The sequence below is a fragment of the Mus musculus genome, chromosome 16 (genome assembly GCF_000001635.26).
Source record: "Mus musculus strain C57BL/6J chromosome 16, GRCm38.p6 C57BL/6J".
NCBI classification, from domain to species: Eukaryota; Metazoa; Chordata; class Mammalia; order Rodentia; family Muridae; genus Mus; species Mus musculus.
The window spans coordinates 63,648,001-63,674,140 of NC_000082.6; the positions used below are offsets into that span (position 1 = coordinate 63,648,001).

Below are 26,140 nucleotides of genomic sequence, written 5' to 3' on the forward strand. Positions count from 1 at the left end.
GTTGTCCTTGAGATTTTTATCCAAGAAAAAGGAAAACTTGAGACACACAGACCAAAACAATAAAGAAAACAGAAGAGCCGGGTGTGGTGCTGCATGCCTTTAATCCCAGCACTTGGGAGGCAGAGGCAGGCAGATTGCTGAGTTCGAGGCCAGCCTGGTCTACAGAGTGAGTTCTAGGACAGCCAGGGCTACCAGAGAAACCCTGTCTCAAAAAACAAAAACAAAACAAACAAAAAAAAAAAAAGAAAAAAGAAAGAAAGGAAGGAAGGAAGGAAGGAAGGAAGGAAGGAAGGAAGGAAGGAAGGAAGCAGAAGGGCACAGGTTAAAAGGATTTCCGAGAAGGAGATTCAACATTTAACACTATATTAAGGTAGAATAAATAGTATGGAGTGAGTCCAGAGGCTACTGCATTTAGATTAGATGGTCTCAAGCTCTCTCTCATCTGTGGTTCCCAGCTCCACATCTTCAGATGGGACCTGGAGTCACATCAGAAAGTAGAAAGAACAGGAAATAAAATGGCCCCACAGGAGAGAGGGAGCATGAAAGAGAATGGGCACAGGACCCAGTTACATAAAGAAGGGTAAGGGGAAGTGAGGGTGGGGAGGAACGGCAACTACAGAAGAAAAGGAAGGAAGGTGAGAGAAAAGTTGAAGTCAATATTTTATTGAGTTGCATTAGCATGTGTGTGTACATGTGCGCATGCACAGATGCAGGATGACCCTTTTAATTGGTGATCCAATAACAATTAGTCATCCCCAAAATTATATCCATATAAGTAACAGTAATTGTACTGGAAAAATTACATTCATATTTTATGCATTTATATAGGACTATGTAACATGACAAAGAAAAGGAGACCATGAGTGTAAAGGGAGCTAGCGAGGGGTGCCACTGGAGGGGTCAGGGCGAGGAAAGAGAAGAGAGAAAAGGACATGGTTATATATGAGAACAAATAATGAAGAAGGAGACATCTAATTTAAAAGAGAACAGGAAGGAGTATGAGAAAGAGTTTTGAATGAGAACAGGGGAGGGAGAAAAGTAATTATATTAAAATCTCATAAAAGGAATAATTTTAAATTTTCAAATATTATTTTAAATAATATATAAATAAACAAACGAGCAAATAGAAAGAAGTGGGGTGAAAGTCATCTGAGAATGATGGGGTGACGGATGGGATCCCATCCTGGAATGTTAGAGAGGATGAGGGAATTTTTGTGCTGAGTATTTTAGAATCCCTTGGAAACACACAGCAAGGACCAGGGTTACTGCAGCTGGTCATGACAGACATCTCCATCAAGCTCCCTGTCCTACCTCATGGCAAATGACTCTGAACGGAAGGATGAGTAGGATGTGGAAGTAGAGTTGGGTAGGGAGAAAAAAGAGTTTAAAGTCATGACGACATGCTGGGAATGCGTCTGGATCTTTTTCACCAGTAGCCTGTGAGCAGACATAGAACTCAACATTCTATACATTCTTTGACTGAGCCATTTCTTCTAAACTTAATTTGTTATCTGCTATAAGATGTTTAGAGCCATGGATTCAGTGGTGGAGAGCAGGAGTAAACAGATGGATGATCCAGCAGTTGAATATGCATTTCTAGAACTGATATATCCCTACTTGAAGGGGGAACTGTAAATACCTGTCATGCTGTAAATTTAAGATGGTTGTCTTGCAATCTGTAATTCTTCCTCTACATGTTTGACTTGGGCTTTTTAAGGTTTATGTAGTACCCATGTCTGTTTGCTTGTTTGTTTGTTTGTTTGTTTGTTTGTTTTTATCTTACTGACATTGTGAAAGTATTAAGAGCTGAAAAGTAATCAGAATTTAACCACATCATCCCCTATGATTTAGAAGGTGCCTTATCAAGTGGTTATCACAAAGTTTTTGCAATATAATCAAAAGAAGGATCAGCAAACTCAATCTTAAAGTTAATGAAAAGGGACACATGCATGCTTGCCCTTTATAGCCAAGATAGAGAGAACAGGAGCTAAAACACAATCACACCCCTCCAAAGGAAGGCAGGGGTATTATTTTTATAAGACTTCCAGTTCATTAACCTTCTCAGGAGTAGAGACTTCCATATCCAGGGATCCACCCCATAATCAGCATCCAAACGCTGACACCATTGCATACCCTAGCAAGATTTTATCGAAAGGACCCAGATGTAGCTGTGTCTTGTGAGACTATGCCAGGGCCTAGCAAACACAGAAGTGGATGCTCACAGTCAGCTAATGGATGGATCACAGGGCCCCCAATGGAGGAGCTAGAGAAAGTACCCAAGGAGCTAAAGGGATCTGCAACCCTATAGGTGGATCAACATTATGAACTAACCAGTACCCCGGAGCTCTTGACTCTAGCTGCATATGTATCAAAAGATGGCCTAGTCAGCCATCACTGGAAAGAGAGGCCCATTGGACACGCAAACTTTATATGCCCCAGTACAGGTGAACGCCAGGGCCAAAAAGGGGGAGTGGGTGGGTAGGGGAGTGGGGGTGGGTAGGTATGGGGGACTTTTGGTATAGCATTGGAAATGTAAATGAGCTAAATACCTAATAAAAAATGGAAAAAAAAGAAAAAAAAAGAAAAAAAAAAAATAAAATGGAACAAAGAAGTGTTCTCCATAGGGACAGTACTGCTTACATATAGCCATGCTTATATACTTTACCCTGGGGATTGAAGATAGAACAAAGACCTCTGGCCCCATGGCATACAAAATGATATAAACATCATGAAATGAATCTATCATTTCTGTTATACATTGCAAATCTATGACTGCTCTTTAAAGAAACGGGAGTGGACTTAGAAAGAGTCACAGCTAAAGCCTATTGGATCTCTGCTATGATTTGTAACTGGCAGTGGGAGTTAGCAAGCACAAACTCATCTATTTTGTAAGGTCTTGACCTTCTCCTGGATGCCCCATTACCTCTCCTCACTCACTGTGTGTATTTAAAACTATTAATTTTCTGATTAATGTATAACCAGAAAGCCAGAGGGGAATGATAAGATAGGACATAAGGAGCTTTTGCTTGTTTTCAAATATTTTTGTTTGACTTAGGGGATTATTAGAGAACAGATTGATGTTCCGGCTTAAAGGATGTAAATCAGCTTGAAATGGACGATTTAAGTAAATCATTTACCACATAATTAAAACTGTAGACTTCCCATGGTCACTGGCTAGGAGAAACCAGATTCATGCAATAAGTAACATGAATATTACTCATCTTTTCATATACAGTTAAATAAACCCATTACATACTTTAAAATGCGATTAGTTGTAAATATTAGATACCACTAATTGCAGTAAAGTCAAAGCCAGCGTGAGTAGGACAAGGATACAGCATAATGAGGGGCAAAGCAAATTTGCTAAGAGAGATTAAAGTGATGGCTGATGGCCATTGAAAGTCACTTTTCCCACCAACGATGTTGATGCCTCACAGGTAGGGATGATATTTGTTAACTATAGCTAAAGGAACCTTGTTGGGACAGTCAAGAAAGATGTTACTGTTTTGTTTTTACTGCTTTGGTAAAATAATCCAAAAATAAAGTTAAGAGAAAATGGGGTTTTCTCTTAGCTCACAACTCCACATTAATAGTACATTATTTGGGGAAGGTCACATGTGACAGGAATTTTTAAAAGCTAGTCACGTGTCACTCATGATCAAAAAGCAGGAGGAAACAAATACACGCTTGCCCACTTGCTAGCTTGCTTGTATTCAGTTAAATTTCCCTACTCTTAAAGAAAAGAAAACCTGTGACACTCGCGGGAATCCTTTATAATATTAAATAAGTGAGTAACTGTATGAATCCCATTTAACCAGTATAAAAATACACATAGTTTTTACACTATCCATGTAACCTTTGCAAGCATTGAATACCTGCTAGATTCTTTAAGTTTAAACATGTTCCCAGGGATCCCTTACTGCCACAAAATCCCAACGAGATAGTAGTAGATTTAGAGTAGTTTTGAAATCTCCTTGCAACTCTGGTTTATTCTGAACCAGAGAATTAAACTGAATTAGTAAAGTGCTAAAATTATCTAAGCAGGAGATTAGAGAAGAATTTGGGGTCTCTTTCCCATCTTTCCATGCAACCATGGGTTATTGGGTTTTTTTTGTTTTGTTTTGTTTTGTTTTTTTCTTTTTTCTTTTTTTCTGTCCGTACAAGGATTAGTTGGTCATGGCAGCTGAAGTCTGAAGCTGCCAATGTGTACTCACCAGCCTGATTAGTTGTGATGCTGACTGCGGCATACTGTCTCGGTGGCGAGCTCAGCTCTGACACCCCATTAACAGCATCGATCTCAAAGGTGTAGTTGGTGTGAGCTAGGAGGTCTGTCACTGTCACCGTGGTGTTGGTGAGTCCAAGCTGCCGAGGAAGGAAGCGGACGTTGGGGCTGCACGGCTCACACTGCCTGACATTCCACCCACACTTTTTACATATGATGTTGAAGGTAATATCCTTCCGGCCTCCTGTGTCCAGGGGCCAACTCCAGTCCAGGATAACCGAGGTCTCGTTTATGTTTGAGATAACATTTCTTGGTGCGGATGGAGGTCCTGCAAAGTAGTTCCACAAAGATTAATGAGCATCACTTCCAGTTGCTACTATAAGGGAAATAGAAAATTTATAAAAGAACAGAAGACGTAAATAATCATTCTGTCTTTATTGTCTACTCTAATTCATCCTCAGAGAATCCGTAAGATTATAAGCACATGGATTCAAGAGGACCAGCCTCTCCAGGCTATTCATGATTAAGGATCTATTCACAAAGTCCAACAAAGAAATTTACTATAAATTCAAAACCCAGGTGAATAGTTACGAAAACTACTGTATTAGGTTTATAAATCTTAGTCCCCCCACCCTTTTATTTACCATGACCTACGACCAAGAGATAGCAAAAGATAATAAAAATCTCCAAACATAAATCCACTGTCTGTAACCTCTCCTGCCCTGTCAAATATATTGTGAAATTCTGAAGTCAGATACAGATTTTTTTTTCCTTTTAATAGGGGTTGCATTACAGGAAGTGCTTTAAAACTATTCCATTTTGTGTGATAAATGTTGCATTCATGATGAATCAAGCATGGAGAGGGAAGCAGAGCGTTTTCAGATTGCATATGGAAAACAGAAAGATGTGGGCAAATGCTTCATACACACGGTCACGCTTGTGTGCACATGCACTCACATGAGTGTGCACACACACAGGCACGCTGGCACACAGTGCACATATACATATGCACATGTGCACATACGTGTGCGCACATGCGTGAACATGCGCATGCGCGCGCGCGCGCGCACACACACACACACACACACACACACACACACATACACACACACACACACACACACTTCAAAAATCACAGGAAGATACACCAAACCAAACCAAACCAATCATGGAGGCATGGGTTGCAGCAGAACTACTCACGGGTACAAGCCATGGATGGAGGGTCTTTTTCTGCCCGGAAATAATTATTCTCACACCTGCAGTTCATTGAACCATCTTCTTGTGTTGAGCTGTGTGGTGGGCACTTAGCACACTTAGCAGCACCATCGGAAGCCTTGTAGAAGCCTGGTCGACAAGCTGCAGACAAAATGGCTCTTTTTAAAATTCTTAGCAATTGTCTTGTATCTTGAAATGTGTAAAACAGATTGCTCCCAGGGTTTACAGCAGCAAGTCATGTGGCCATGTGATTTCCCTTTTTATTCATTTGAATTTGATTTACACCAAATGTCAAGGGAAATAAACGGGGGTGGGAGAGAAGCCACAAGATTTAGATTATTTTGGCATTAAAGTATGGTGAATTTTCCAACTTGTATATTCACAGCTTTACTTGGCATTGGAGAATTTGTGGTGAGCATGAGGCAAAAAAAAAAAAAAAAAACCTATGTCATGATGTAGTCATTTTAAACCATGACACAGCATGTGTCCTATCTGGACTGTAGTTACCACTGAATTGCACTGTTGGCTTGCACTTAACTTTCTAGCTGGATACAACTTTGTCCTGAATACTTAAGCAACTAAAGAGGAAAATTGATACTATGCTGTATATTTTTAAAGTTTATAACATCATCATCATCAATTATCATCATCATCATCATCATTATTATTATTATTATTATTGTCTTGATAGTATCTTTTAACTTCTAGGACAATGGTATACCAACAAGATTCAAGTGCATTTCACTATATCTGGAACAGAGAGCACAATTTTCTCATTTGTACTGTGTTAGATATGATCTGTTAATATGTGAACTTTCCTTGCAAACTCAGTCACTTTCTTTCTTTCTTTGCAAGTCTCTGCATACTGTGTTTTCTAAGTCCAGGAAGCTGCTTTCAGTACTGATCTCAGCTTACCATTAGGACACTTTACACAGAAGGGTGTCCCTCCTGCCTTCATTTATTATGATAAATGTCTAACATGTTCTTTTTCTTTGATTCATTAAAAAAAAAACGCAATGGGAAGTGAAATCACGTAAAATTCCTAACAAACTTTCTCTTGACATTATTTTGGGAAAAGAATTTAGTATCCAACTTCCAAGTTTTATCTCTTAAATCTCAAATTCAAGACTACCTTGATATTGGACTGTGTGTGGTATTTTTACACACATACAGTACAATGCACCCAGTATAACCAAATTTAATGATTTTCTTCTATCAACTTTCTATTGTGAATGCAGTGTTATTTGTACTCAAGGGAAAGGAAATGTCTTGTATAGGCAGACCTTAACTTTTACAGCATCCAGTTCACTATGCATGTGACTAAAGTTCCACACTAACGCTGAATTTTCTCTCACTCAACGTTTCTCGAAGTAAAACATGGCAAGTCCAAAGGTAGACCAGACCATTCATTCACTTAAACTTGCAGGTTTTCCAGTTCCTATTAAGAATGTCCATTCCAGGACGATTTAGCAATGGATTTAACTTTGTTGTTGTACTGAAATACAGACAAAAGAATCCTGTTTCCCCGATGCAGTATAGATTAGGAACACACATGTTCACCCAAAAGCATTGCTTAGAAACTGCATTCATATCTCACATCCTAGCCCCTCAGAAGGAAATGATATACACTTTCAAAACAATGTACTTTACTTCTGCTTTCAATTTAATTCATCATAGGATGGCTTTTAATTTTCAAGAAGGCTTTGAAAATTGAATTTAAAACTAATTAATTAAACTAAAAATTAAGTTTCAGTGCACTGGTGTGGTTTGCTATTTTGTTTGCTTGTAAGTTTGTCTTTGTGTTTCTGTTTTAGGTTTTTACAGCTTCAACATTTGACAGAATGGTACTCACTGAGTATTCAGTCACCATTTGTTCACACTGTGAATGCCTATGGAATATTTTTACATGAAGAAGATATGTCTTAGCTACATCACATCCCACCAAGATTACTGATAACACTTGGAGATATCTATATTCAATAAGCCTATCAACTTACATGTGGTTATATTCACTAAGTCTGCAAGCTACAAACATGATTCAAACTAGTAAGTAGAATTTGTCCAATCATGGTAAAATAATAATAGATGTAGATTTAAAAAAACTACAAAAATAACAGTTTAACAAATATTCAGCAATGAGCTACTATTCTTAAGATTTCTGATAGGCATTATTGTAAATATATTACCGATTCTAATCACAACAAAGGATCCCCTAAAAGGGCTTGGTGGGACACACTTTTAATCGCAGCACTTCAGAGGCACAGAGAGGTCTGGAAGTTGTCTGTAAGTTCCAGACAGGCCAGGGCTACAAAGTGAGATCCTATCTCAACAAACAAACAAATAAACAAAGAAAGAAAGAAAGAAAAGAAAAGAGAAAAGGTCTCTTAAAATGTTAAGTAAGCTGTGGACTTCAACAGATGGAATGTATTTAGAGAGCCACGAATAGGAAGTAGGCAGTATGCCTTAACTAAACCCACTAACAGATCAATATGGAAGGACAAATGTTCAGCTTACATTCAGTTGACATAAGGCCAATGTTATAAAATATTCACTCCATACCAAAGCCCTTCTCTTGATTGCTAATTGAGTTCTGATTCTCTCGAGAATTGTAACCTGCAAGGTCCTCTTTTAAATTCAAATTTCATGTCAACTAAGTACCAGTGGCAAAAAGAAGACCAAAAATTGGGACCAAAACAGTAGCATCCACGAGATGGATGAATATACCTGTCTGCTCTCATTGTCATAAATGATTCTAACCTTGACAGCAAGAGCATTTTGTCTGAAGTCTAAGAAAATCAGAGGAATGTGTGTGGTGTACTCAATGACTCAGCCAGAACCCATCTCAGAATTTATTCAACTCAGAAACACCTTGCTTCTCCTTAATGCAGAAGAACGCAAGCTTTGATGGAGGTGTGATATCCAAAGACATCAAATTGGCCAGAGTAAGCAACAGGGAGGTGGGGGAATGGTGGGAGGGGGTAGAGGTGTGGTGTAGAAGAGTCTGAGGGTAGACGAGGATGAAGATAAAGTCTAATATCTGAATGTCTGGACTGTAAAAAAAGATGAAAGAATAAATAAAAGAGAGAGAGAGAGAGAGAGAGAGAGAGAGATCTTTCAGACACTGAGCCACCAACCAGGCAATAGACACTAGCTGGTCCAACATCCCCCCAACCCCACCCAATTTCCCCAGCCCCCATCCCACCACACATATACAGCAAAGGGCTGCCTGGTCTGGCCTCAGTGAGTGAAGAGGCACACTTAATCCTCAAGAGACTTGAGGCCCTAGGGAGTGAGGAAGGTGATGAGGAGGGGGCGGTTGGGTATCCTCTTGAAGAAAGGGGGAAGGAGAAATGGGATGAGGAACTGGGAGGGTGGACAAGGAGAGGGGCAACCACTGGACTGTAAAATATAAAAGTAGAAAAAAGAGAGAGAGCAAGTAGAAAATGGTTGTGTACATGTGAATCTTCATGGCTATTCTCCTGACAAACACTCCAGATTGATAGAAATATCCGTTTGGTCTACTGTCTCTGTTTTTAAAGTTGGCAAGCTTCCTCTGACCTTCCTGTATTCCTGTAAGCCAATATGAGATAGCAAATACAAAAATCAAAAACAAACAAAAAACCCAAAAGCTCTTCAAAAGATATATACATTGTAACCATTTTTTTTCTGAAATGGTTTTAAATTTTTATGTGTGTCTATATATGTGTTTCTGTGTGTTTATGCCACATATGTGTGGGTGACAGACCCCCAGTAGCTGGAGGCAATTGCTAGTCTAGTAATGTGGATACTAGAACAGATCATATGATCCTTGGAATAATTGCTGGTCTTCTTCATCTATGATCAATCTCTTCAGCTCCATGTACAGTTTTAAAATAAAAATCTCAGCTCTAAAGTCAATGCTTACTGTAAAACAGTGTAGCTACGAAATCAGTATGCAAGGAAGATGCAAACATATTTAAAACCTGCTGCCCAATTATAGACCTCTAATTTATAACTTCCCTTAGGTAATCCTGTAGTAAAATGTTCTTGGTCAAATGGTGATAAAACTAGTCATTGATTTCAACTGCATGTTAATAAAACCAAGGGGAAATTAAACAAACTCAGATGTCTTAAATGGTAGGGTATGTCTTTAATGCCACCTTCCTATCTTTTCTTTGACTTTTTCCTGTTGATTTTATTCATTATATGGTCCCAGGCATATTTTCTCTACTTGTTAAACAAGGTATTTTAAGACGAGTTATGAATAGGAACTCTCATCTTTGATTTTTAAACTGATAACTGAATCGGATGAAGTACTGGTTTAAATTAACAATCATTGATTAAACGTGAGAGAGGAACCCCCTGAAGGCTACTGCGAATCATTGTGGATGTTTTAGGAATCAGAGTTGTTTATATCTTCTTGATTGCTGATTAATGGGGAACAGCCCAGCCCTCTGTGAATGCTGTCATCCCTGGCAGATGGGCATAAGCTATGTTAAAAAACCAGGCTAGAAACAAGCTATGAAAGCCAGCTAGTAAGCAGATGTCCTCCATGTTTTCTGTTTCTCCTCTGATTCTGCTATGTTCCTGCCCTAGCTTCCATAAGTGACAGACAATGCTCAGGGCATGTGTGACAAATACACTCTTTTCTTCCCAAGGTTGTTTTTGGTCATTTTTTTTTTTTTAATCACAGCAACAGAAAGCAAACAAGAACAAGACTCCAGCCTAATTATTTATCAGGTGTCACAACAAATATGAATAAAAATAACAGAAGGAAGTAAAAATCACTTTAATCTGTAGTAGATAAATTAAAAGTGTATTCAGAATGTCTAATTCTAGTGGTGAAAGAAAAAAAAAAACTACTAAATAGGAATTAAATATCATGGGCCCATGGGGTCTTTAAATCACACAGTGCCAGCTCCAGCAAATAATAAAGAAAACAAGGTCCTGCAGGCACAATGGTTAGAGTTGGGTAGAGTGAGCAATCAGTACAGAAGCGATTTGAGATACAACTTTGGCCTCTTTCCCAAAGCACACAGCACACTTTTCCTCCAGGTTATAATTGATGGTTCTGAGCTCCACTGATACACACAGAGAGTCAGGTTACCATAGTGAAAGAAAAACAAATGCACTTTGAAAACTGTGGTGGCTACTGTTGAAAGAAAGGAGACAGTCTTAGCTACAAAGTGAATTCTGTCTCCGGCTGACAAATGTGGCTGACTTTTAGAGAGGCATGGTCCTAATTAAGGGTTAAAAGGCTCATTTCAATTTGAATTAACCTTAAATTATAAAACAAAGCTGTTGGTAAATAGTGCTCTTTCAGTATTCAGACCTGAGCTGTTACACACCAGGCTATACTACCAATTCCCAGTTGTAAACACAATCTAATGGCCCAAACCACCAAATAAACAGATGATTTCCTACCCTTACGAATCCAAGCCTGACAGGGGCTATTTGCCAGTACAAGGTCAAAGCAACTGTTTATTCTCCAATGATCTGGACTCCCCGATCTCACAGAAACTCTATTCTTTGTCACTTGAATGGAGGTAAGATCCTTGGTCACAAGACTGGGACATTTCCACGCATTGGAAGTGGTTCTGTTCAGTTGTTATACTGCCTTCAACCCATAGCACTGACAAAATGATCAAGTGTTTCCTTCTCGCACTACTTCCTCTCTTAAAAAAAAAAAAAAAAAAAAAAAAAAAAAAAAAGAAGGCCTAAAGCAAATGCTGCCACACAGAATCCATAAAAGTATGGTATGGCTCAAAGATGGCTTAGCATTTGTGTGACTTTATTGTGTTTGCTGTTGTCATATCAGATTAGGCATGAGAGGTGGCAGTAACGTTGTAACATGTTCAGTGTGCTTTTGCTATGGAGAATGCTAAATGAGCCTGGGTCTGAGCATATGTTTTGCTCTCTTAAAATACTTTAATAGGAATGGATATGGGGAGGGGGCAAGGGAGGAAGGGAGAGAGAGAGCGAGAGCGAGAGAGAATATTATTTTTATGACATTATAGCACATTGAATGTCAAAATATGTATCAAAAGATGGCCTAGTCGGCCATCACTGCAAAGAGAGGCCCATTGGACTTGCAAACTTTATATGCCCCAGTACAGGGGAACGCTAGGGCCAAAAAGGGGGAGTGGGTGGTTAGGGGACTGGGGGGGTGGGTATGGGGGACCTTTGGGATAGCATTGAAAATGTAAATGAGGAAAATACCTAATTTAAAAAAATAGTTTGTATACAACATGAATTTGAAAGTAGAAAATTCTGCTAACTATAGAATTTCAGAGATAAATAAAAGACTAAAAAAAAAAAAAAAATATGCAGGACCCAGATACACAAGAACTCAGCCCTGTCCTTCTTTAACTTTAGGCAAAGTATTAGAAGTTGTTCTGAAGCTATAATAGGATTAAAGTGTCTAGAAACTGTTCCTACAGGGACAGGGAAACGCTAAATTGTGTTTACAATGAAATGCTCCCTCCTCTGGGTTCAAATGCCCCATCCAATAGGAGCAGACCATGAGAACCTGCCATCAATCCCATAATTATTCCTATAGTTTTGAAAATAGACTTAAAGTAATTTATAAATATTTGAAATGCAACATGCCAAGTGGTTAAAACTAGTAATTCAGTCTGGCAGAGGTGGTGCATGCCTTCAATCCCAGCACTTGGGAGGCAGAGGCAGGTAGAATTCTGAGTTCGAGGCCAACCTGGTCTACAGAGTGAGTTCCAGGACAGCCAGGGCTACACAGAGAAACCCTGTCTTGAAAAACCAAAACAAACAAACAAACAAACAAAAATCCTAAAAAACTAGTTTAATACATCAGACTAAATTTCCTGATAAGAAATTTCCAAAAGAGCTAATGTATTTGAATGGAGAAAGAACCATTTGGTCTAAAGTATGTTTGTCTACAGGAAGACATGATACCATTGCTAACATAGAAATTAACATAACTCTTTAAACTTGAAATGCAGTTAAATAAATAATATATTAATACATTTTTATGAGCAATAGTGTCAATTTCTTGCATTATTGTAATATTTATGTTTTATATATAGGATTACATTTGTATAACTGTTAAATTAAAATAGGACATATAATACATGTATCATATTTTCTTATGAAAAATGATGAATGTTGTCTCCTATGTAACAAACTTAGAGATCATAAATTTAAACTAAGTGGACATATAAGATAAAGCCACATTACCACTGAATGTGTGTGTGTTTGTGCATTTGTATTGTGTGTACATGTTTTTATGTGTGTCTGTGTGTGTGTATCTGTTCTGTGTGTGTATATCTGTTTTGTTTATGTGTTTATGTATGTATAAGTGTATAGGTGTATGTGTGTGTGTTTATGCTGTGTGTGCATATGTGTGCTATAAGTACATATTTGTATGTGTGTGTATATATATGTGTGTATGTGTGATTTGATCATTAAATACATATAACTGCAAAGTGTGTAAGGATGCACTCACTGCATGTGGAGGTGAAGCCTCAACGTCCATCTCTCTTTCCCAGTCTGTTTACGTCAACAGCCTGATGCACAAACACTTAGTGATCACAGTTTTATTAGCACTTGCTTCGATTATCCTATTACACTGTGCTCTTTCTTAGTCTACTTGTTTGCACGTATATCTTTTTACAAGGGCAACATGACTGTGCATGACTGTTGACTAGAAGTTTTGATAAGCTGTTAATGTGAATTTCACACTTTTAATCTCAAGCAGTTAATTCTCCTCTTGAGAAAAAAATTTCAAAATTAGTTTATTATTTTCAAAATAGGAAATTTAAATGAAATCTAAGAAATATGTCAAACTTGGAGGTAAAAACACCCAATATGTTTAATGCTGCAAGACATTCAAAGCTGGAATAATTGTGCTATTATTTGCAGTGCCAATCAACCACACTCTGAGGTGGGCAAAGCTCAAAGATATGAGGAAGAATATCGTCATTATATTTTTATCAGAAACCGCTGTATGTGCCTTTATTGTTTAACATGACCAAAGATTAGAATTGTTGATTTATATTTTGAGGAAATGTCTTCAAGTTTTAAATTTACACTGTAACCATCTGTATAACACTATAAGGTTCTTATTGAAATTTACATTTACTTTTGGTTTTAGTCAAATGACTAAAATGATATTATGATTGGAAAACCAATAGATGTAAAATAAACCTATCATATTTAATTTATACATTATTTAACTTTTTGACATATAGTATTGCTCACTAGAGGAGTATTGCCATTAAAATGCATTAAATATTTTCTCTAAGAGCAGGTTCTCAGAACTTCCTTCCCACTTCCATTTTGTTCCTCTGCCTTACTCTCTTCACAGTCAGGTCAAACTCCTAAATCAACTGGGAGTGGGAAGGAAGTTCTGAGAACCTGCTCTTTTTTCAAAAGACGATTGAGGAAGATATTCGATGTCACCGTCTAGTGCCATGTGCAGGTTCACACATGTGCATGCACACACACGGACATCACAGTTTAACAGCTTTGCATGAGAGGTGAGCATAACGGTATTAGAACTTGCAAGACACCTGAGAAGTGAATTATCTGATTGTTTCCAAGAACTCCTGAATTTATAACAGGCTTTAGTTTTCATCTGTACCTTAAGGATGGAGGCAGGTAAATGGCTCTGACAGGAAAAAATAAGTCATGATTATACTCAATTCTTCATTAAAGGAATTTTGAAGATGGATTACTTTACAAGACCATCTATCTGTTTATCATGGATTAAATTATCTACACTGTCTATAAAGAAACAAGGAGCTTTTATTGTATAGTAAGGAAAATAACAAATTATTTCCAAACCAAAACTTTAAAAAAGTAATAAAACAGATTAGAGAGGTGATCAAAGAGCATTTGTTAGGCTTCTGTAATGAGTTCAGTTCCTAGCACCCACAATGATTCATAAAATCATCTCCCTTGGAGAGTTTGAAAATTTTAGTATCAAAAAATTTTACTTTTCACTCACTGGACGCCACAAAGTGGGTAACTCTATTTTAAAAATAAAATAATCATCTTATTTTGAAAGATATGATAATTATCAATAATTTATATGTTTCTAAATAAAGCAATAATACAGTTATGTGTCAACAGAAGATTTCCATAGCTGGGTGTGATGCTGGGCAGGGTTTGTGGTTCTGCACAGGGTGGCACATGCTCATGACACAGAGCATTGGAATAAACAGAGGAAGATGCAAAGTTCAAGCCATAGTGAAGTGGTACGTGAAAAAGTTATCAGAAAAACACAAATGATTATGAGGTGCCTAGGACAAATGGACACAAGTATAGCACAACTACTGCACTTAGACTCGGAGAATATCATGAAAGTGGGGCAGAAAAGTTGTAACAGCCTCAGGAAGCAGAAAATCTGAGGTGAAATTTTGTCTTCTAGAAATGACAATGAAGATTCACACGTGATACTCAAACAGTGGCTGCCATAACGAGACATGAATGAGGATAGGTAGACATGCTATGGGGTTCAAACCCCTAGACATATATTAGAAAAATTAGCTTCTGCAAGGAAACTAATAAACTTTAATGGAGGAATAGAATCTGCTTTCATTTCTCAATACCCATCATATTCTCTGTGCTCAATTACTATGTTTAGCTAGCCACAGACGTCTAAAGAGAAAAAGTACCCAGTTGAAGCATTTCATGGTAGGATCAATCAATAGTAACTTTTCAAAATGAAATACTGGGAAAAAGATGAACAAATATGTAAAAATATTTATGGGTCTAATTCACTGATAATGATAAAAATATAAAATATAATGAACACATATACAAAGTTCAATAATATATACAATTGACTACTCATAAGTTGTATTATAAATTTTAAAATGAGATTGTCAGTTTCTCAATTTACCTTTTAAGACAATATTGACGTCAAAGCAATGTCTTTAGAATGAGAAAATATGAACGGTATTTATTAAATTTTAATTTTACAAAAAGAATATTTTAAGTTATATTAAAATTAAAAGAAGCAATTTTTAACCAAACAAAATAGCTATAATTGTGTTTATTATCTAATATTAAAATAAAGGCTGTAATTTTTATTAGTTTGTAAAAACTTAAAGACTTACGTGCTTTTTGTAAACAGCAATGGAAAGCCCAATATTTGTCTGAAAAGTGAGGGGCAGGAAAGAATTGGCAAGAATAGGAAAAAGAAAAAAAATCAACCCAGAATATCATTGGAACAGAATGTGTGGGTGTCAGATCTTGGGTGTCATGCAGATCAATGAAGACATGAAATACTTGGGAAGTTTCATGCTAAGGGAATGTTTTTAATACACAGTGAGTGTTGTCAGAAGTCATTGAAACTTCACGCATGAGGTCCACAGTAATCAGATTTATGTTTCAAAGTTCATTCTTGCAATGTGAGGAAAATGTATCGATCAGAGTTAGAAAGCAACAAAGAGAAGTCTGTGGAAAGACTCATAGCAATAGCTGAGAGGACATAAGCAGAGAAATTATTATAGATATAGAACCATAATCTGCTGAGTTATTTTGTAGTAATATTGATGAGTGTGTGAGATACATATGGTGATGCAGGAAAACGAAAGAAATCTTACGCTTTTGATGGGTATGTTAATTCACCTGGTTGCAAAGATTGTTACATATCTCACACACACACACACACACACACACACACACACACACACACAGAGAGAGAGAGAGAGAGAGAGAGAGAGAGAGAGAGAGAGAGAGAGAGAGAAACACAACCAGAGAAACACACAAACATACATATGTGCAAAATATGTAGTATGTATTTGAAGAAGGAATTAGGATCACACTCCATATAGTCTTATTTTAAAAAGTAGTTTAAAGTACTAATATGGTAGAAAAAGTATGTATTTTGATGTGTGAGGAATTAAAGGCTGGTCTCCAGTTGAGCTGAGGTCTGAACCCCAATGGTCATAATTCATCTACATGACATGGTAGGTGTTCCCTCATGCTCCTGGAACTCTGGCCCCTGCCTAAGTTACCACCTCCCACAGCCCCCCACAAGAGAAGTATGGTCAGTAGTCACATAAGCAATGGCCCAAGCTTCTGACCTTCAGGCTAAACTCCTCCCCAGTTACCTAGCAACAGTGAAGACCATAAAAAGGGGTGGTCAGCCCCCACCTTGCTCTCTTACTCTCCCTCCTTTGCCTTCTCACTTATCTCACTTCTCTCTCCTCTTCCCTTTCTCTTAGTCTTCTTTCCTCTCCTCTCTCCTTCTTTTTCTCTCTTTCTCTCTAGACTCCCCTCCCCCCTTTTCTACCTTCTCTCTTTCTCCGTGCTTTCTATAATAAAGCTCTTAAAACAGAGACAGTCTCTGCTCCTTCAAGGCCCGCTGCACACTTTGGTCAGTGTTGGGAACTTCTTTCCCCTATTCCCTCTCTCCTGCAACCCTGGGGCTTTAGCAAGGTAGTTCAAGGGGTGGGGGTGTGGTGTCCCTGTTGGGGGCTGCCCATTTCTCCACCCCATGTCCGCCTGAGTCAGGCATGCTCACCCAGGCCGAGTGGAAAATTTCCTGACAGTCTTCCCGCATCTGCCTGCCCACAGCACAGGGGAACTCTGGCCGGACGTGGCATATTTTTACTCCCCACTTTTCCCCAGGGCCCCCAAGCCCTCCCCCTTTATTTTGTTCCCAATATTGATGCATTGTCTGATTGACCTCAGAACTTGAATTCTGTTTTCATGTGCAGAGATATTTGGCTTCAAAACAGAAAAAAATAGTGCTGCATGGATTCTAGTAAGGCTTTATTGTTGTATGCTAATGCTAATCTATATGGTAAAGCAGAAGAGAAATTATGATTAGACCCATATTACACACTACACTATTACAATTTCTAGTGATTCTTACTGCTGAAAAACTGTAGGATATTTGATTTTGGTGGGTTCATGTTAATATTAATAATGCAGATTTGAACTACTACATTTTTAATCCTGACTCTGCCAGCCCCTACTTTATAACTGGATAAGTTACAAGGCTTCTTCATGTTTTAGGTTCCTTGTCCATAAAATGCCAGTGGTTAAAAGATGTTAGGATTTTGTAAGTCTTAAATGAATGTCTTATAGTTTATGCACAGGAGAATTTGGTGTTGGAATGTTTTACCTGAATAATTAAATAGTTTAATAATATGCACAAATGGTTGCAAGTGTATGAAACAAGTGAATTTATTAATATATTTGAACAATATTAAGCCACATTTTCCTTTTCTTATTTTCCTCCTTTTGAAGAATTTGTTCCTTGGAATGTCATGCTACTATCCTTGTCAGTTAAACTTATACCCTCAAAGAAGTTACAAAAATTCAACACAAAATGTCTTTCCCATTCCATAGCTAGCTATTGATAAGCAGGTGACCAGCTTTTTGCTATACCCAACACTTACAACTGTTGAGATTTTCATAGATAATACTATTTCTACATAACTTTTCTCTGAATCTATATACATGGCAGTGTAAAATTCATTCTTTGATGAAATGTCAGTTTATCTGGCCACACACAACTTGCTAATGCCTTCTCTGTCTTCTGAAATCCTTGTGTTTACTTGTGGAATGAGAAAAGCACACTGGGGCCACTCAGATCTCACTGAAATGAGGACCTCTGACTTTGTAGCTCCCAGCCTCTGCATCTTTATGGAGATTTGCCCTGTCAACCCTTAGTATGGCAAGTTTTCCCTTTTATTCCAGAGGCTGCCACATCCACCAGCAAACACTTCCAAACTTGGCTGCCTTCCCTCCACATCTTACCCTCACTTTGGGAAAGGAGTTTTCCTTTATCGTATTTCAAAACACATATGACTTGGCGAACTTTTAGTTTTTTATGTCTCATTTCTTAATAAGTACAGAGCCGTGGCTTAGGTGACAGTAATCCTCTCAGATTTCTGACACTTGGTCCAGTCTGCATCATGTTGGCACTGACCAAAGTCTCCTCTGATAGTTTTTTTTTTTTTTTTGACAGTTAATGAGAAGGAAAATGCTGTAGCTATTAGTCTAAATCCTAAGGGATAAGTATCCAGAGTATAGAAACCACATTCACATATGGCCTTAATTGGCAGGCTCTTCTAGGTGATCATAGCATTGAGCCCAAAGTCCAATGGATACTTGCATAATTCCTTGGTGCAAAATAGGAAACTCGTTTGTGTAGGGTAAGCATATACATTTTCATGCATAACTGCTTTTCTCACCCCACCCCCCATGGACTTTTCTGATGAAACAGACTCATCTGGTTAGTCTGAGTCAAAATTTACAGAATTCTAACAAAATTCTAGGCTTGTATGTAAAGCAATTTTAACCACTAGAGATATTGTGAACAGACTCACTCTGCAGGATGTACTTGGGATTTAAGCGAGCAGAAGACAACACATTTGCCTATCTAGGCGTCATAAACCTGGGAGCAGCAGGCCAGCTCCATAAATAACTTTCCATCAAGAAACTTAGGGACATTTATGGAAGGGCTTTAATTTAACAGCAGTCTTCCTGCTCATCTGTGAACTGCACTTCATTCCTGTAGTACAGCATCCCACCTCACTCAGTCATATATTGACTATGTAAAGATTCCGTTTTCTTCATGTGCATGTATTTATACTTCGAAACCTGCTCCCTGGTCCATGCTAGTTTCAGGGGCTGGTATTGTCCCTTCTGCTTCCCTACAGTTTATTTATTTTGCTCCATCTTTCTATTTCATTTAAGGTTCCTTAGACTAGGAACAAGCAGGAAACAAGTATAATATTTTGCCGCTGAAAGAATAGCTAATATAAAAAAGTGCTGCACCCCCTCATCTTCCATAACTGATGTCACAACGAGATGTTTCTTAGTGCACAGACTGTTCTAGTTGTTTAGAACTGTAGCTTCTTTACTCAGTTGTGTGTTTTCCAATAGGAAGAAGAGGCTCCTTCCATCTCTCCCTGATACACATGACTAGCTGAATACTGTTACACGGTGAAGGAATCCCTCTCATCATAAACCCAGAGGATGAGGCAGATAGACAAAACAGCAGACCTTCTCCCCCTTCGCACACATGACTTATTTGCTTTCACAACAGCAGACTTCAAGGGCAAGATGTTCTTGGGTCAATTCATATGTTAAGAATGTGCTTCTGACAATATTTAAATCCATGCACATTGTAGATATAATGACATCTGGGAACAGTGTCATTGGACCAGCCAGTGAAATAAAAGCAATCAGACATCTACCCTTTACATGGAAGTACCTCTCAATCCTTCCGTGATCAACTCTTATAGATATGAGGTTATGCTTTCAGCAGCTATAGTGATAGTGGTATTACTTGAGAAATTCTTTTTTTATGTTAAACTATAGGCAGTTAGAACAACCAACCATAAAGAAAGTTATTCATCTGTTAGAAACAATATTTTATCCATATTCCAAAAGTGATTTTTTTTTAGGATATTAAAATTTTTCCAAAGCTGGGCGGTGGTGGCACATTCCTTTAATCCCAGCACTTGGGAGGCAGAGGCAGGCAGATTTCTGAGTTCAAATCCAGCCTGGTCTACAGAGTGAGTTCCAGGACAGTCAGGGATACACAGAGAAACTCTGTCTCAAAAAACAAAACAAAAAAATTTTTTTCCAAAGAGTTGTTCAGTGTGATATATCTGTCCCCATTTCTGGTATTCTAAGCATGATGGGTTTTTTGTTTGTTTGGTTGGTTGGTCTGTTTTTAGTTTTTTTCTTCTATTCTCTATACTAAATTGGTACATAATGAAGTTTATGTAAGAAGGAGAACACTTGCTATGGTGCCCTGAAGTTTTAACACCTAACAAGGTTGATTTAAAAAAAAATCCCACATCAGATAATTAACAGACAATCACCTCTATTTAGCATGTCTCCCAGGATTTGAAGACAACAGAAGATGGCTCAGTGATTAAAAGGAGGATATGTTTCCTCTCAAGCAAAGATAATGTCTCCATAGTCACCTCACTTTCTTATTTCAAGCTCCTCTTTTTATTAGTGCAAATTCTATTCCTTTGTGTCAACTCTAACTCGAAAATTAAACACCTTTGGGGACACCAGGGAATAGCATGAGATGAACACCATTCTGACCACAGCTGGAGTCCAGCAGGACGCTGCTGTAACAGCTCAAGTGAATGGCATGGGTGTCACGAAAAGATAATGGCAGAGAGTTGGTGCTTTCATCTGCTCTACCCACTGTCTGATCATTTTCTGCTTATGTGTATAAATGGTCTTCTTTCTTCTAGCTATTACTAACGAGGCTGCTAATCTAATACTTACTATAAAAGAATGTTTAGCATTAGAGATTTATTTTAATATTTGAAATTTTCCCGTGTTCAGAATTCTCACTCTTTTGAACATATCAGTTGCTTACATATGTTTACTATAATCCTAGAAAAATTGTCTCACAAATAAAGATATATAGTATTTGGTATATAGTATCTCTATAATATGTAATATTATTTTGTCAAGACAATCCTCAGAATATTTTAAATTTATCTAAGTACTTACAGAGGGCAGATTGGAATGAAGATATTAACATTTAGACTGAAATGAAAAACTGCTCAAGTCCTCAGTTATAGCATGTGGCTGGTAATTTGGACTTCCGAAAGCCAAAGGCCACTTTAACTTGGTACACTGCTTGTACCAATCTGAGACTATGGTTATTGCATAAAAGGTAAGTCTATTCCCAAGGATGTTTTGTCTTGGGAACCAGTCCTCATCTGAATGGGGTTTGATGGGTGTTGTCTAAGTGCTACATCCACTCCAGTAGTGACAAGGGCGCCAGGCCCTGAAAACCTGGGCACTGTCCTAAGGCAAAAAGTTCATGGAAACTTAGTCTCCTGGAATTGTGGCATCCTGTATAATGAATGCTCCAATGTCCTTGCTTTCATTGGTAAATGGATCTGTGTGCTTTTCCTCAGTATTGCTTTATTATAAGTGCCTCTAATTGATATATAGCTAAGTTAGATTCTAGGCAGTCTTTGATCCGCCCTGGGCATAAATAGCTAAGTCACTGCCCTACACAGGAATTTACCATTATCTAGGAAGAAGGAAGTTTGTGACCTAAGGAGAACTAGAGTAGATACTCAGAACTATAGATAGCTGAGTTACACCCATACACAAGTATTTACAATGGCCTAGGGGGAAGGTGGACTATACAATAGACTAGAATAGGAACTATGGCAAGGGCAAGAAGCCCTGGGCCCTGACTTCTAAGATTAAAAGGACCTTAGGCGGAGCTGTTTTTGATCCCAATTGTTAACATTGAATCTTATCCCAGTTGGTTTCTGCCAGTCCTTCCTTGTTTGCATTCCTCTGTTTTGTGTAAGAATTCGGTAACCTCATTGTACCTTGCTGATGTGTCACCTAACTTCCCTATTTTCTTCTGTATAAAAAGTTTGATGCTCAATTTGACAAATAACATTCAGATCCATACTCCCTTGTGTTGAGTCTGTTTGTCACCCCAATTCCTGCTGACTCTATGCCCATCTGCCAGAACCCCTGATTCCCACGGATTGAGGGGGGCCGACTGGTCCCGGTCCGTGGCATCTAAGTTTTTTAGCTTCCTTTTTCTCTTCATCCTTTCCTTGCTAGGGCATCCATCACAATGCTTCTATGTTGAAATCTAACCCTCTGCATATGTAGCAGAAGATGGCCTAGTCGGCCATCACTGGGAAGAGAAGCCCCTTGGTCTTGCAAACTTTATATACCCCAGTACAGGGGAACGCCAGGGCCAAGAAGTAGGAGTGGGTGGGTAGGGGAGCAGGGTGGGGCGAGGGTATAGGGAACTTGCGGGATAGCATTTGAAATGTTAATAAAGAAAATATCTAATAAAAAAGAAAAAGAAAAAGAAATCTAACCCTCTTGCCATGAATGTTGTATTGTCACCTCCTCCCACTGTGGCTCATGTTGTAACACTGATAATGCATTGAGAAAAATGAATCTGGTTTTATATATGATTCTGTATTAAAGATGCTAACACCAAAGTATTAGTAATAGTGAGTGAAACAGACTAACTCCTCTCCATCCATCTGTACAGATAATGTGTGCTTAATTGCCTAGTGTACGTGGCACAACACCAGCCTCCTCCTCAACCTCTGCCTTCTTCTGTCCTCATTCTTCCCGTAATTACCTTATGATAAAGGATATATACTAGCAAAAGTTCTGGAAATCTCCAATATTTTAGAAACTAGAGTAAGAACCAATGATACTGAGAAAGAAAAGCAAGAGGTATTTAGTGAGATCTATAGGTATTAGATGTCATTAGTATTATTTATATCCAGTAAAATATCAGTTGCCTTGTCATTTCCCTGGCCTTGGACACCATGCAACCCTGATTTTGCAGAATTGACACATAAAATTTACACAATACAATTGTTTGTATATAGCATGAGAGTAATTAAAATACAGACACAATAAAATGACTGATAATTAACATTATCTTGTGATTTATCTTTCTAGCCACAGTGAACATGTGGCACATTTTTTGTTGTTTGTTTTGCTTTGGGTTATTATTACTTTGACACATTGTAGTTAATTCTACTTTGCCTGTGCAAAATCAGAATGCTGCCCCTGTGTAGTTACTTAGGGACCACGAGGATAATCTTGGTGATGAAAAATGGCTTGATGTCTGATTTTTTTTTTCAAGAATCTTGGAGTCTATAAGATCATTGTATGAAACAAACGGAGGTTTGGTACATAAAAGATTTCCATGAAAGATCAAATGTACCCGGTAAAAGTGGTTTGACACAGTGTCTGAAAGACAATAAGACAAACTACTCAAATAATTGTAATATATACTTTCTCAACAATAGCAAAAAAAAAAAAAGATCATTTCAAAAGATGGAAAGTTGCTTAGAAAGGAACTTCCTTCATAGCTGTTAATAGTGATCAAAATAATGCCTCAAATTTCCATCTCAGGAAGAGAGTAGTAAATTTTCTTTTCACTATGGAAATGAGGATCTCCCATCACCAACAGGAAGGCTGTATAGAGTACCTCTTCACGTTACTATAGTCTTTTATGGCCAAGTCTGATTGTAAAATGCGTTATACAAAATCAATAATAAAAATATTCATAGGATCCAAGGCTCTCCCAAATTGAACCTGACTGGGTCAGGGCAGAAGGCTGATGTCTGGAATGCAAGTAATATACTGCATTATTGATGCCTGTCAAATAACGGAAATTGTTACAAATTAATTCATCCTAACCTAATTAACCCCGTGTGCAATATTATATGCATTCCAGACAAGCCCTGTTTTGCTCTGGCCATAAAACTAGAAAAGACAATATTTCAACCCATAAAAATTGCCATTTAACCCACTTAGAAACCTCAAAGATTATTGCTTAGGAAGGAGAGAGGTAGAAGAAGGCATTACCTCATCTGCTTGAGCAACTCTCGGTGTAACGTAAAAATGTTCTCTAATACTTTTAATTGTACAAATAATCTTAGGAAATACCTAGTTTCATGCCAACACACACACACACAGAGACACACACTCACACACAGTTTGAGCCAGGAATGGAGAAGCTTTACCATCTTTGATCTGCTAGTGCAAAAATGATTGTTGTATGTTTAGGACACCTTGGAGTTCTGACTTTTCAGGTACATATATATATCTGGCCACTTTCATCACTGTGTGTGTAGTCATTAAGATTGGCCTTCACGCAATTGGTAGGAAGGTTTTTAATTGCTTTTATTGTGTTTTATTGCTTTTATTGCATTTTACTGTGGTCTCTCTCCCTCTCCTCCCTCTCCCTCTCCCTCTCCCTCTCCCTCTCCCTCTCCCTCTCCCTCTCCCTCTCCCTCTCCCTCTCCCTCTCTCTCCACATACCTTTACCAATGCTTATTTTCCAATTATGTACTTGTCCTTTGGCATGATAGGGCACATTTAAACACAGCCAAATCTAAAACCCTCGTGTGCTCTAAATCTGCCTAGGATATACTCCACCTTGATGTTTGCCAGTCATGTCCTTCCAGTAAGGCAGAGATGCTTGTGAGCTATAACTACTGATTTTCTTATCACTAACAAAAGACATGGCAACTCAGAGGAAAGGTCTATCTATGGAATTCTCTTAAAATTTCAGCCTGATTTTCTGTGATCACATTTCTTATTCCACTACGATATTTTCTTATTACTCACAACAACGATATCTGTATTTTCTAGTTTTAACTGCTGGTCAGTTAACATTTATTTAAAAATGGGAGGAACAGGTTCTGGCAAAGCAGATTGTCTGTAGTTAGTATGTAGATGTGTTGACACGTGCTTTTGGTATTTCCCAATTTCTTTGCCATCTTATAACACGCACTCAAGGCTCTGGGCTTAATTTCATGGGTATAATGTCTGTCTCAATGAGAAACAGTAGCACACATTTATAATCTCTGTTACAAAGAGACTAAGGCAGGAAGATTAATTATGGGCCCACCTTGGCAATACATAAAATTTCTGTCCGAAAGAAGGAAAGAAGGATGGGACACAAGAAACAAGGTAACCAGGGAAGGAGGAAGGACAGGAATCTTAAATGGTGTTTATGAACCCTGGAATGTTCATGCACAATGTGTCTAGTTACTTAAAAACAAAAAAATCCGTAACCCTATTAAGTTAAGCTGCCAATATTCTGCTAATATCTTTACATTTCCAATGTCATTGTTTTAACATGGAGTAAACATGTTAAAACATGCTTTTAAGTATGTTAGAAAACTAAGAATTCCCCATCCCCTTTAAGGAAATGAAGCATCAATTCAGAGAAAACTGAAACAGATTTTGAAAATATGTTTCTCTCTTTAAACTTTAGAAGAGCAGAAGGGAAATATTTTGTGGTTGATCTGTATTTTAGGAAAAGATGAAAAGATACCTAAAAATATTAGAGGGGGGTATCATATGCAGAAGTTGTCAGAATGTGTTAGTGAAATATCACATCTGACAAAAACTAATGTGAACTGATGCCTTCCTGAGTAGATGTCGTTGCTTTGGTGGCCTGTTGATCCTGACATAACCGTACAGGATCAAAGCATCGTTCATGGCGATAAAGTTGGCAACATGGATGCGAAATAGTGCCAGAGAGACTGATTAAGTGTGACCATCCCCACCTGGTGCCATGAAAATGGCACACACAATTCATAATTCAGAGATATTATTCCCATCCTACACTTACTTTTAGAACAGTTCTGACCATCACCTACCGCGCGTGAGGCACATTTAACCATTGGTGTGATGCCATTCTAGAAATGCCTCCTATCTTCATATTACATACTTTTTTAAACATGACATTTCAGATGGGCAGGCACAGAGTATGACTCATGCATGCTTGCTATGCAGACACCATGCTCAGATAGTTGCCTGGCAGACGCCTCAGTGGACACATCTATTTTTAGAGAAATTCTTGGGATTTATAGCTGGCATTTGTGTCAGCTAGAAAATGAAGTTCTGAAATGAGAATAAACACTTTACTTCAACCTAAGCTCCCTATATCACAATTAAAGTTTTTGGCACCTCATATCAGTATTGGGTTTTCTCCATAAAGCTGCCTGTGAGGCCAATTCAGTATAGGTCTGAAGAGAGCTAACTTTGCTGGCTAGGCAGTGGCTATGTTTATAAATAAGAGGACAGCAATTTTTATTTCTCTTCACAGGTTTCTAGATATAATGACATCATATGACCTCAGGAAAATATCCTAAATCAAGAGTAAGTGTGCACACTAAAGCAGATCAGTTTGAATAGGTTTCTATTAGCCAATACTATCCCAATTTA

The 26,140-nt window shown here is 38.0% G+C and overlaps 1 protein-coding gene across 2 annotated transcripts in view; it reads right to left on the minus strand.

The window, feature by feature from the left end:
• The window catches only part of Epha3 (Eph receptor A3), a 320,644-nt gene that overhangs the window by 104,469 nt on the left and 190,035 nt on the right, over window positions 1-26,140 (minus strand). For both annotated transcript variants that reach the window (NM_001362452.1, NM_010140.4), the window contains exons 4-5: window positions 5,423-5,578; window positions 4,215-4,550 (exon numbers count right to left, since the gene is read on the minus strand). In NM_001362452.1, the coding sequence (NP_001349381.1) occupies window positions 4,215-4,550; window positions 5,423-5,578 (492 nt within the window). The remainder of the gene's footprint in view (window positions 1-4,214; window positions 4,551-5,422; window positions 5,579-26,140) is intronic.